We start from the raw sequence: 13,523 nt of genomic DNA on the forward strand, positions 1-13,523 counted from the left end.
AGCCGACATCCCTCCCACAGTCCACGGCTCACCGGCTCCATCCACCAAACACTCATCCGCCAGCCACGCCCCCCAGCCACAGCTGCTTATTAGCTCCGCCTACTAGTTCGCCCGCCTTCTATTGGTCGGTCCGGCCCCGTCTCGACTCCAGTCTCCGCCCACCCATTTTGCGCATTCAGACAGACGGCGGTTTCCCTGCTTGAGCGTCTGAGCTGTTGTCTCTCGCGTTTCCCTATCCTCGTGGCCAGACCCGGGAGGCGGAGCGGACTGGCTCACTGTCTACCAGTCTCCCCCTTACCCCATATCCCTTAGCTTCACCCCCGCCCCCCCCCCGCATTTCATTCTTCTTGCGTCGCGTCCCTTCTCCCTTCTTATTCCCTGTCTCGCTCGGTGTCTCCCACGTTATACCTCTCTCTCTCTCTCCCTCCAAAGTGCCGGTTCGTGTATCAGCGCAGTACTACCGGCAGTGCAGCCCAGCCCGGTGCTGTCCATGTCTCCATGTCTGCTCCCGCGGGCGGCTCCGCGAGCCCCGTCCCGGGGGGTCCACATGCCGCGTGTCCGTGTCTCTGCCGCAGCTCGACCCGCGACATGCGCCTCTGTGAGTTTCTATCGCCATGGAATAGCTTGTCGGCATTGTACCTGCAATAGCCCGAACTCGCGCATCGCTGGCGACCGTGCGACGCTTGCACGAACTCACTGCGCAGCCGTTGAACGCGCTCTGCTCGTTGCGCTTTCCTCCCACTCCGGTCACATCGCGCCGATTTGACCCAAACCCTGTTTGTTGGTGGAAACGTCACAAAGGTTGTGTTCTTCGGTTGCATTGTGACTGACCCACAAACAGTGATTCCACCTGGGCCGTGTACGGGGCTGTGACGTGTCGTGGCTGCACCTGGTTGTGCAGAGCTTTTGTGGGTGATGTGCAGACGCTGCACTTGTCTAACTCGTTTGCCGTTGTTTCTCACGTCGTTTCCTTGTACACAGGATAACCAACAGCTTTCTGTCTGTCTGTCTCTCTCTCTCTCTCTCTCTCTCTCTCTCTCTCTCTCTCTCTCTCTCTCTCTCTCTCTCTCTCTCTCTCTCTCTCTCCCATTGCACTTGTATCTTCCAGTGCAGTAATTTGAAGTTGGCCTCGTTATTTATTTATTTATTTTATTTTCAGCACACCTGTACAATGAGGGTCATGGAAGTTCAAGTCCAGCCCGAGTTAGATGAAGTACCTGTCTGGTTCTTTCACTGATAGACCCCACTCCATCCCCATCAATTACCCTTATTTTCTTATCTGTCAGTTTTTTCATCCGCTTCCGTGTGTGTTTGTGTGTGTGTGTGTGTGTGAAGGAAATAATTGTTCCCTCACACACCATGTGGAACATGTGACCATGACTATAGTTAAACAGGAGATATAGATATATAAAGAGAAAGAGAACATTAATTGTCTGGAATAAAAGTTTGTTGCATCGGAGTTATCTTATCTTTTTACCATATTTCGTGTCAAGCACAGGTTCGGGTTCGTGATGTACTTTTGGGGATTGTGAAGCCACAGCGTGGTCGCAATGCAGGCCTTGCTGAGGAAGTGCATTAAAGGTGGATTTTCAGGAAGCTTCGTAAAATAATTATTGTGGGGACATCACGAAGTGCGTCTTTTGGGCTGAGAAAGCACGTACTTGAATGGGTCTATAACTATAACCTCGTTAACCTTGAAATGGTGAGCTGGCCAGATGAGCTTCCTCTACGCTGAAACCCTCCTCAATTGGTGAGGTGAAGAATTGCATTCGCTCGTCATTGAATTGTTGGCTGCACCACTGAAGGTAGACTGTGGTTGTGTTCTCACCCCTGTTTGTCTGTCCGTTTGTCTGCTGTGAGCAGGATATCCCACATGGTTATGGACGAATTTGGATGAAACTTGGTGGACAGGTTGGGTGTGTGACAAGGACGGATTGATTCGATTCTCATGAAAATCCGGATCCGGATCCGATATTTTTTCTTGGTGATTCGTCCCCATTGAGAGATGGGGCGAAAAACTAAATATATAATGATATTTCAAAAAGTTGTGGACAAGTTATGACAAAACCTAATGGTTGAATTGGTAGGTGACAATAAGAAGCCAATTCGATGTTGGTTAAGCTCCAGATCCGGCCTTTCAGTGGGATACAAAATGTAAACTGTTCAGCGTGGTGGAGGTATGCGCTCTACTTAGTGCCGTTTTAGTTGTTGCTGTTGGAGTTCAGGTTGCCTGAGTTTCCTTCCCACCAAATACAATTTCAACCACACTTTTCCCTCCAGGACCTCAAGCAAGCAATGCACAACCATCTCATGTCACCCTCCTCCTCTCCCCCATTACCTACCCACGATCTTCTCCACCCCCATTAACCCGAACTAACCCAACTCTCTTACTTTCAGGTTACTGTTTCCTTCGCTCCTATTCTCTCTCCTTTGTTGTTGGCTCTTTCCCTTGTTTTCTTGGATCCAACCATGACTCGACCATCACGCATTGCCCTTTTTACCATTTGTCACCTCGCTCTTCCATGAGCCTCCATTTTTGTCCACAAAAGGATGTGGCTTGGCTGGTCTAAGACGACAAGGTGGCAAAACCTTTGGATGGTATTACGAGCCTGGATTTTGGAGCTTTTAACTCGTGGACCATTTACAACAACACCGGACTTTCCACACTCCATCAGGTTACCATGCTTGTTACGAGCTGCTCAGTTTTGATGCACTCCGAGAAAAAAACCATTTGTATCGTTTCGAAATTCCCGTAAATCCTTATTCAAGAGATAATTCAAAATGTTTTCACGACATTTTCAATCTTTCCCTTAACTCGAGTTTTGCTTGTATGGAAGTGAGGAGTACAATTTTCCAGCTGGATTTGGCAGTCCAAGGAATAGTGCATGTATGCGGAGTATGCTGCTTCGTGTGAGTGGGGGAAGTTTGGGGTTAAGGGTGATGTGAACCGAAGAGCAGGGGGGTGAGGGCGTGGGAGGGAAAGGATGGGGATGCCAGCTAGCTTTGGTGAAACAATGGAGAGGAGCTTGGGCTGCAAGGGAGGGGGTTCGGTTGATTTTGGAGCGTGCTCAAAAATTTGCATTTGAACCTTGGAAGAACAGAAGGGAACGGAAGAGAGGGAAAGAAACAAGCTTGAGAAACGTTAGTTTTGTTACATGTTCATGTTTCATCCTGTGCACGCAGTTCTTCATTTCTTCAAAACAAAACTTCTGAATTAGGAGATAGATGGATAATCTAGTGTCCTGGCTGCCTCATATCTAACTTTTTTAGCTTTGGTGTGATAAAGGACAAATTACTTTTCCAAGACTAACCCCCTTAGCTTGCCACGTGGAAGTTTCGCTCATTGCATTCATAATGTAACCAAAAATTTAATAATAAACGCGCAGCTGCTTTGTGCTTCGGCCTCAACTCTCCACCCATCTTCTCCCAGCTGCTTCCTGCACTTGAAGCTGTGGATGTAAAGGGGGTGCTGGGGGGAACTAAGGGGGGGGGCAGAAAAAAAAAGATATGCTTTGTCTGGCTCAGCAAACTGCCCTCCAGGCTTTACTCCTCACCGCTCTCACTGCCTGTGCATCAACTTTTACACAAACAATCTTTCTCTAACTCAAGCCATTCTCTGCCTTTGTGTCTCTTTAATTCCAACCATAGTGTTGCTCCGATGTATCTGTTTCACCCGTGTCGATCTCTCTTTTTGAATGCAATACAATTACATATTTATAAGGTAATTATATATTTCATATTATTTATATTTTTATGAACTATATATTTTCATAATTTTAAAAAGGAAGTAATTTAATTTATTTTTAAATAATTTAATGAATTTTGTAACTATAATAAGTAAGAGTTAAATAAATGAAATAAAAAACTTGATTGAGCAAAATGTAAAAGTAAAATATATAATTATAAATGTAGAAATGGGATATATTCTCTTATGTTGTAGTAAATATATATATATATATATATATATATATATATATATATATATATATATATATATATAAAAGCCTGGTGTTTGGGCAGTGGCTTGGGATCCAAAAGGCCCTGAGTTCAAGCCCCGTTGGGCCACTGAATTAATACACCAGGGGGTTGACTCAGCCTGTCATCCTTCCGAGGTCGGCGAAGTGAGTACCAGTGTACTGGGCCGGTGTATACCCCGGTTAAAATAGGTGTACCAGATCCCTGTGTCGTACGAGGCGACCAGGGTTGCGTCAGGAAGGGCATCTGGAGTAAAACATGTGCCAAATCACTATGTGGATCATAACGGATGATCTGCTGTGGTGACCCCTAATGGGAGCAGCCGAAAGAAGAAGAAGAAGAAGAATAAATAGTTATATGTATATATACAGTATATATATTTTCTATATATGTATTTATATATATATATATATATATAGTTTTATAAATATTGATATATATTTATGGGGTTTTTTATAGATATATATCTATATATCTGCCACTTTTACTGATCCCAATTATTCCCACATTCTTGTGGGGTCTGCCAGGGAAAAGTTTCGACTGGAAGTGGCAGGAGCGTGGAATTTGTTTAAGATGGTGGTGATAACTCTCCTCCTCTTTGTGAAGGCCACCGTGGGGTCTTTGAGGTCCACCAACTAATGTCGGTATACGGGATGCCCAGTTTAACGTCCATCCCAGGGATGGCACACACGTTGATGAATCGCCCTGCATTTGAAACACCGGGATGACAGTTTATCATTTGATCTAGACTCGAATGCAGGCAACACAGCTGAGAGGTGAGTGTGAATACCTCCTGGCTATCCTGCCTCCCAATATATATATATATATATATATATATATATATATATATATATATATATATATATAGTATTTATTTATTTTTAAATATAATGCGATATATTTTAATTGGTTTCATTGTAATATATTGTACATTGGTATTGATGCAAATGTGTTGTGAGAGTCCATGGTTGTTTGGATTCTTCTTTATCTCAAAGTGTTGTGGAAAATGTAGCAGGAGAAAAAGGAATTCCTCAGATCTCTTGCCTTGTGTCACTTGTCCATCTAATGGATCTCTCTCTTCACTTCTAAAATGCACCCACCATTCTAGTGTGTGTGTGTGTGTGTATAATTAATTAATTACCTCTCTTATCCTCTTGACTGCCAATCTTCCATGATCCCCCTCTCCTACTACCCCACAGGCTTATTTTGCAGATTCTTACAACTCAGATTAGCCTGTCTGCTCTTCTCTCTCTTCTTCTCGCCCCTGTTTTCTATTACACCTGCTCCACAGCTCTGTACACTGTGCAAAGTAAATAAATAAATAAGTTTCCATTCAAACAGTGTCATTATTTCTGTCTGCCCTCCCCATCCCCCGCACCCCCATCCAAATTTGAAATCTCACCCAATGGTGTTTGACTGCAATTGTGCTTTCGCTACACAAGCCATTGACTTCACAAACTTCTCGACGTTATTCTGTATTTCCCTTCCCAATCCTCTTCAAGCATTATCATGTCTGTAGTCCCACAGGATGGTGCAGAGATAGCGCACCTGTCTTTGAGCTCGCTCCGCCGGGTTCGATTCCTGACCCTTCTATAATTAAATTGTTGGACTTGTGCTTCGCAGTCAGGGAGTTGCATCGATGAGTGTGCTTCGGATGGACGTTAAGCCGGACCAAACTCCTAATTGACTCCGTCAAATGTGGATACAAATAATCTCTTTACCTTTTTCAATACCATACGCTAATTTTATCAAAATGAATGCATGATGTCCAATCCATGACGACTCGTGATGCATATTCTCAATGGGATTTCAGATACAGGAACCAAGGAAGATGTTGGAAGTTCTGGCGATTTATATTTAAAGCCAAACGTTAACCACACATACATGTCTGATGTCATTGGAGAACACCTACTGACGATGAAGGGCTGAAGGGATAGGTCAAAGTCAGCATACTCCCCTTTTGAGCTGTCTAATCTGAGTTTGATCCTGGACCTGATTATAAATGGTCATCTCGGAGATTCCAGAATGTTTTATCAATGAGTACGCTGTCTTTCAGAGGGGATATCAAGATGGTTGTCACATCTGCTATCATTCACATGTGTATCTTAAAGATCCTGCAGTACTTTCAAAAAAAAGAGGAGTGAGCCGTGTGTGCCAGTACTTTGGCTAAATTCCAACTTCCTGCTTGGGTGGAGATCCGCTCTGGCAGTATTCTGCAATGGATTGGATATCTGTTGAGGGTTCACTCTTGGCTGTGAACACTTTCACGACCGGTCGTGGGTGTTCTGATATCCCAACAGACCCAACGCTGATGTGGGTATTGGAGCAGAAAGACTATTGAGGTGTTTGAGAAGCACGAGTAGATCCTCCTTGGATTTTCCCAGAATGTAATAAAACCTCTAAAAGAGATTAGATGACCCAAACCATACCACAAAAATAAAACCTCCAATACATGTCTTCACTTCATGTGACTTGCGCACTGAAAATAAAAACTGTAAGGATCCATGATCTCGTGACGTTGAAACACAACTTTTGTCCTTCCATCTCTACAAAATTTACGTTGTCAGAAAATCTGATTTTTTTTATTTTTTGTAATGCTCTTTGCAGCACGGAGGATGTGCTGTTTCTATTTGCAGCAGATAAGTGGCTCGCACATGTGGAAATGGCTGCCAAAATGCCTTGCAGTTAATCATGCTTCTTGGTTAAATATCTCCGAGACTTTGACACTCAATTTCTGCATCGGCTGAACCACAGTCCTGAATGACGGGTGCCTACGGTGACTTGCGTCTTGGTTTTAGACCCACAGTTTCTCTTATCATACAATTAATTTTTCTCAACCATGATGTTTGGACACTATGTGCAGTGTTCCTCAATTTCCTCGTCACGTCTGCCATCGTTACTGTCAATCCCTCCACAACTACATATGTCAGGAGTTGGCAATAAAACCTCATACAACTTATCCTGTCCTTATTCTGTAGTAACAACAAACACGGTCTCATCACAGGTCGGGTCAGGTATAGGAGCATGTGCCGAAGCAGTGCGTGGCTGCTTCGGTTTCCGTCGGTACTCCACCAAGGCAGATGCCTGGCCCATCCCCATCTCCTTGAGATGCTGATCAACCTGCTGCAACCATGAGGCACGTGGACGGCCCATTGGCTTCCTCCACTCACGAGGCTCGCTCACTGAGAGAATCTGATGAGCAGGATCAGCATCAGGAAAACGAGCCACATGTCCCGCTGATGCTCACGGACTATGTAGTAACAAATCTCATCCGAGTCTCTCTCAGCAACCGCTCTTTGGACACAAATTCCGACCAGCGATAGCCAAGGAGTCTCCGAAGAGACCAGGAACCAAAGGAATTAAGTCTCCATCTTAGATCACTGATCAGAGTCAAAGGCTCACATCCGTAGAGCAATAATGGAAGCACCAAAGACCTGAAGACTCAGACATTTGTCCTACTGCACAAGTACCGACTGCACTACACCCCATGACTCAGTGAATCCATGACTTGCCAGGCCTGACACAGACATCTATTGATCTCTGGCTCACAGCCAGCAGAGACATGGATATCACTGACAAGGTAAGTGAATCTCTCTGTGACCTCAACATCCTCACCACAAACGCATACAGACAAGATAGCAGCATCCAAGATGTCATTGAAAGCCTGGGTCTTAGTTCCTTGCCCCAGGAAACTCATAGTCACAGTGGCTCTGACTCCTTTCAGCACCTCGAGGGCCCCAAAAAAGATCTCCACTGTCTCTGCAAAGATGACTGCATCGTCTGCGGAATCAAGGTCAGACATCTTGACGTTCCCAAACGATGCACCGCAGCTTGATCTCTTCGACATCCTCCCCAGAATCCAGTCCATACAAGTGCTGAAAAGTGCGGGGGCTCATACATACTGCTGACAAACTCCAGTAACAACTGGAAATAAGTTGGAGATTGTATCACCACATCTCACAACACTCTCAGTACATCAGATTGAGCAGTTTTGTTGGTACCCCCACGAAGACCAAGAATCCTCCAGAGTACATCCCAATTCAATGAATCGAACGCTTTACAGAGATCAACATAGGCTGCAAGCAGCCCCTGCCGAAACTCTCGTCTGCATTCGGTGAGGACATGAAGAGCAAGGATACGGTCAATCGTTGATCTCTTTGGTGTAAAGCCTGAATGGTCTGGACGCTGGTGCTCCAGAAAATGGTGGTGAACCCTGTCAAGAATTATCTGAGCAAAGACCTTGCCCGGCACTGAGGGCAGCATCACCCCTCAGTTGTTGTTGCAATCTTGGCGATCACCCTTCCCTTTCCAGAGAGGGACAACAAGGCCCCTCTTCCAGTCAGTTGGGATGATGCCTGTGTTCCAGGCAGAGCACAGAACTGCATGCAATGACGTGAGTTCAGCATTTCCAACCAGCCTTGAGAAGTTCAGCATGGATGCCACAGATCCCAGGAGCTTCACCTCATTTCAACCAGTTCATCACAGTCTGTTTCTACAAATGAAGGTGGATCACAATTGATTGGAGGGTCAGCAATATGGATAGTAACACCCCTGACATCCAACTCCAAAGATGGTGGATCAGCCTGGTACAGCCTCTCAAATTAACCGGCCCAGCGGGCCTTCACTTTGGACTCCTCTGTCAAGAGCCCACCACCCTCCGCTCTAACTGCAGTCCACCGAGGGATGGGCTTGGAGGAACATAATGCACAAATTCCCCTGTAAGCAGGATGAGAAACACCTGACCACAGGTGATGCTCTACCCCCTCACAGATTCCTCGCACATAGGCCTCCTTGTCCACCCTCAGCACACATCCAATTTTAATGCCTCAACTCTCTGAACAGCTCAGTTCTGCCATTAAGCCTGGCCCTGCAACTCTGGGAAATGGCATCCAGTGTCCCTTGGGAGATAAAGTTCTTCTTTGTCTGACGGTGGGTTCCAAGACATCCACTGGCAACACAAAGGATGGTGGTCTTGAAGGCACTCCACAACTCTTCAGAATTCTCCAAAGCACCTAGACCCCCCCCCCCCCACTCAAATCCTCACTCAGCCTGTTCGCAAACTCCTCAGGTACCCTCTTAGCTCATCCTTGAGCTTACCAACATCTAGCCTCGGCTGGAATGGTCCCATTCTCCAAGATTTAAGCTGCAACTTCAGAGTTGCTAGCACAAGCATGTGTTCGGTACTGAGCACTCCATCCGGTAGACCCTGTAGTTCTGGATCATCCTCCAGTGACCATCAAGGAGCACTTAGTCATTCTCCTTTGCCATTGCACCAGCGTTGGAATACCAAGTCCAGTGATGAGCATATGGGCGCTCAAACCATGAACCAGCCACCCTCAGTCCATGACTTCTTGCAATGTCAAGGAACTTTGTGCTGTTCTGCTTCACAGTTCCAGACCTATGGGGACCAACACATGTCTCATTACCATCCCTATCAGTTCCAGTCGATGCATTGAAATCCCCTAAGACTCGAAGAGTATCTCACCTGGAGCACTGATCAACCACAGACTTGAGCGTGGCATAGAATGCGTCCTTCATGGTGAGATCACTTGCCTCAGTCAGAGCATAAACAGGGACCAGGGAAACGGCACCCAAGGAGTGATGAATCCTTCGTCTCATAATGCGCTCATTGACTGATGTTACCTCAATTATCATTGGAGTCAGCTTATTGGACACAGCTGCAGGAACTCCTTGGGCATGGTAACCATCAGAGTGACCAGACCAATAATAGGTATAACCACCCGCCATGATCTCACCGCAATCCGGTCTCCGAACCTCAGAGAGTGCTGCAATACTGATGTCCATACACTTGAGCTCAGATGATAACAGGGACAGGTGATCATCCTCCCTTAGGGACAGAACATTCCAGGCACCCACCCAAAAGGACCACCTCAGGTTAACCCAAGAAGACCGCCGTCTGGTGGACGACATCGGCACCACCCCGACACACACTACCGCAATCTGACTCAGGAAGATTACCCATGGTTTTCCTCCAATCATCAGAGTGAGGGGTCCTGAATGCTTTGCCCTAATCCTGTCATCTGGTGAGCTGTCTTGTGGAGGGTAGTTGCACAGGAGGTACTCCCACGGAGTGAGTTTTCAACTTTCTTTGCCTTTTTTTTTTTTTTGAGTTTTGCGGAGTGAAGTATTTTACGCCGGCCGGAGTGCAAATCCTGCCACCAACCTCCTAAAAAAAAGTAACCCAACTGCAGGAGGACGTCCGCAGACACAGTGGAGCACTAGATATGGATGGCCGTTCTCTCACAAGGAGCTCCTCCGCCCTTTGACAGGTTTTGTTTTTAATCCTGCTGGGTGTCCATATCCAAACACCCTCCTCACCAGAAAACCTGATGGGGGAGATGGTTTAGTCACCAACAACCCGACCATGGAACAGGTTAGTACAGGTTTACATGATACCTGCAAGCACATCACTAGTCTGATTTGTCCTGACCTGACAATAATGCTCTTCCATTATTTTTACCTTTTCCAACCGCATCCATGTGCGATTGCTCAAATTTCATCAACAGTGTGAGAGAGACTATTTTGAAGCAGTTTTAGCATCAATTTGTTGGTCAGACAATGCATTGTTTTTGTTTTTATTATTTTCCTTTTTGTTTATTTTTCCCTGCTGTCCAAGTTTTCAAACATGTATAACTAGAGACTTCATAGAACATCTTATCCCGTGCAGTCTTGAGAAAAAGGACATGGGAATAACAATCTTTTAAAATCCTGCTTTGCATTTCCAAGCATGATCTATATTTCCTACCAAGCACCATTTTTTCTGAATCTTGATATTTACCAATGCTGACATATGATTGGTTGAAATGGCATAATATTTTTTTCCAAGTACTGATAAACTGGAGGTTTTTGGAAGTGGCCAAAAGACGATTTGTGTTCTATTGTGTTCAAGTAAATAATTACATGAAAATAAAATAAGTATTTTAAAGGTTAGAGAAAAATAATATATATATTTTTTTTTTCTGGAAGTTTACCACCATTGACGCACTGTCTTTCACACCACCGTATTTAACATGTTAAATAAGTTATTTGTCCCTGTTGTTTGTGTCATTATTATTTCGTATGCAGCATGTGGCTGTTGCTTGCATCATTGCTGGGAGCACGGCTGTGTCGCTAATGCAGTGCCCCCTGTTTCCAATAAGCTGGTTCTCATTTTGCTGACCTCAGAAGGATGACAGGCTGAGTCAACCTACGTGATGGTATTTAACGGCCCAACAGGGGCTTAAATTCAAGACCCTAAGATCTTAAGCCCATCAACTTTATTGTTATGCCAACACCAGGCTTGCTTGTGTCCTTTGACGTCTAAAAACAGTAAGTTTCCTGTTTGGAAAGATTAAAAATTTTGTTTGACTCAAATTAAGTAGCTCCCTGATTATAGACCGACGTCTGTAGACAGACAGACAGACAGACAGACAGGCGACAATTGCTTAACCCCGCTTTTCACTTCACACGTATGGGGTAATTGAGACTTAGTCTTGCTGGTGAAGGCCAGTGTCGATCTGCGTTGGCAGACAGGTAGACCGATGGATGAAATCAGTAGGGAGCGAGGTGAAGTTGACGTTTTTGTTCCCATGAAGGGTTAATGCCTGAAGCATCGGTTTCTCCTTGCTTCCCAAGGCCATTAGCATACCTCCATCAACTTCCTGTTGATTTCATCCATATTTCCAACATTTCACCTTGTGTTTGTAAAGCGCATAAATTTTGACAACCCTCAAAGCAACAATAGCTTGATCACCCAAACCTCCATACAGCGACGTCTTTCCCCCTGGAAAACAACACCAAGGAAGGAAACTTGGCCTGAGAACTCTACACACGTGTTAGTTTGCTCGGTTCATTCAAAACATCAAATAGTTGTGAAGAATTTCAAAAAAAGGACCTTGTGCTCTTTTTTTTTTTGTTGTTCATGGGTTATGTCAGTGTACGTACTGATTTTGTTTTACAATCAATACTGGATGACTGTGTCGGGTTCTGGTGTTTTTATAACTCAATGGTGCGTTCTTCTCATGGTATGTGGTGTGCGTAAGCATGGGGCCTTTTACATTGAATGATTCAGAGTCTGTCTGATCCGTCACACTCGCCGCATTGATACCGAAATGGAAACTGCCACTCGTTCTATCTTTTAATTAATTAATTTTTTTAACGACTTTTTGTGACACATGACTCAAATGAGGACGTTTCATTCAATGACTTGTTCACTCATCGAAATGGACCTACAGACGTGCTCATCGTGGCCGTTTATCGTGGTGCGGACGGGTTTGTTTGGTTTTAACTTTAGCTGGAGAAACTCGGTCATCCTAAATGTGAGTCTGATTGCTTTGAGCATTTATTGATTGATAACGGTTGTAGTACGGTTGCTGCATTTTAATATATTTTGTTGTTGTGATTGTGGACAAGTATCTGGCGCCGAGAAAATGGTAAATATAACTTTTTTTTCTGCATCATTATTAAAGTTTGCCTGATGCTATTCTTATTCTTATTATTTCTTGCATCATGGAAGAGCAATTCCAACTGTGTAAAATATGCCTGAAAGCTGCCTGGGGCTGTACATGAAATACATGGCTCTTTTTGGGGAGTTTTTTGACACCCTCACTCACATTTGTGGCTCTTTGCCTGATCCCCACCCTTAAAAAAATACGTGACTCGTCGAATGAGAGCAATTTCACCTTTTAAAAGTTTCGGTCAGCTTCCATTATATTGTTTTTTTTAAGCACTGCCATCCGACCGCTCAGTCAATGAGATAGTGTTGCCCTTGAGCTCCCTCCAAGTTTTTGCAAACTTCTAGTTGAACTTCCCGCTTTCTCCTTTTCGGAAATGCCTCGTCGTAGCTTCAAATTAATGATTTAAACAGCACCTCTGCCATTTCTGGACGAATTCCGCCGAAAGCAAGGTCGTTCTGCATTCACATGTCCGATTCATCTTGAAGGAAAATCCAAGATGGCTGCTCCCATGAAGATGAAAGATGGTGTCACGTGACTGTGGCTCGAACACCCACCCCTTCCCCGTGACGTTCTGGCAAACTCCCCCCCCCACCTCTTAAAGTGTCACATATTTTGTGTACGGCCCCTTTAATTAGCCTAATCTTGAGGGGGGGGGGCGGAGGAGAATCTAACTTCCAGTGAAGACCGGGAAAAAAATATTATGGAGGAAATATGATTAAATGGAGTGTGTTGCCAGCTTTGCATAGTTAATACCTTCGACACAAGCATTTCATCATCTTACTTGCCATATGTAGTTTTTGGAAGGCAGGCTGGAGTGCCCAATAACTGTTTTCAGCATAAACAACAGTGCAAGCAGTATTTTTGAGTACCCTTCCCAGTTCCCACCACAAGCCATACCAGCAGCGTATTTTGGCACCCCGCCATATCGTCTGCATAGTTCTGGCATCCGGGTGGGCGACGCCCGAGGCTTGGCATTACGCCGAAGCTGGATGGGCGGGCTCTGCAGCGGGTGCGTGGGTAGTGTAGGAAAGGTAAGGGAGGGCAGTGTGCGTTATGGATATACTGTATGGTAGAAGGGTGGAGAGAGGGTAA

At 45.0% G+C, this 13,523-nt stretch overlaps 1 protein-coding gene across 3 annotated transcripts in view; it reads left to right on the plus strand.

Annotated features, from left to right (window-relative positions):
- Nucleotides 1-308: 308 nt before the first annotated feature.
- Nucleotides 309-13,523, plus strand: part of LOC147021675 (protein TMEPAI-like) — a 46,059-nt gene continuing 32,844 nt past the window's right edge. For all 3 annotated transcript variants that reach the window (XR_015060882.1, XM_085891905.1, XM_085891906.1), the window contains exon 1: nucleotides 309-598. Coding sequence is in view for 2 of the 3 variants with exons in the window: in XM_085891905.1 (XP_085748031.1) it covers nucleotides 499-598 (100 nt within the window). In the remaining variant the exon portion in view is untranslated. The remainder of the gene's footprint in view (nucleotides 599-13,523) is intronic.

This window comes from Eptatretus burgeri, chromosome 8, assembly GCF_056783735.1.
Source record: "Eptatretus burgeri isolate ZD-2024b chromosome 8, Ebu_testis_v1, whole genome shotgun sequence".
Taxonomy (NCBI): Eukaryota; Metazoa; Chordata; class Myxini; order Myxiniformes; family Myxinidae; genus Eptatretus; species Eptatretus burgeri.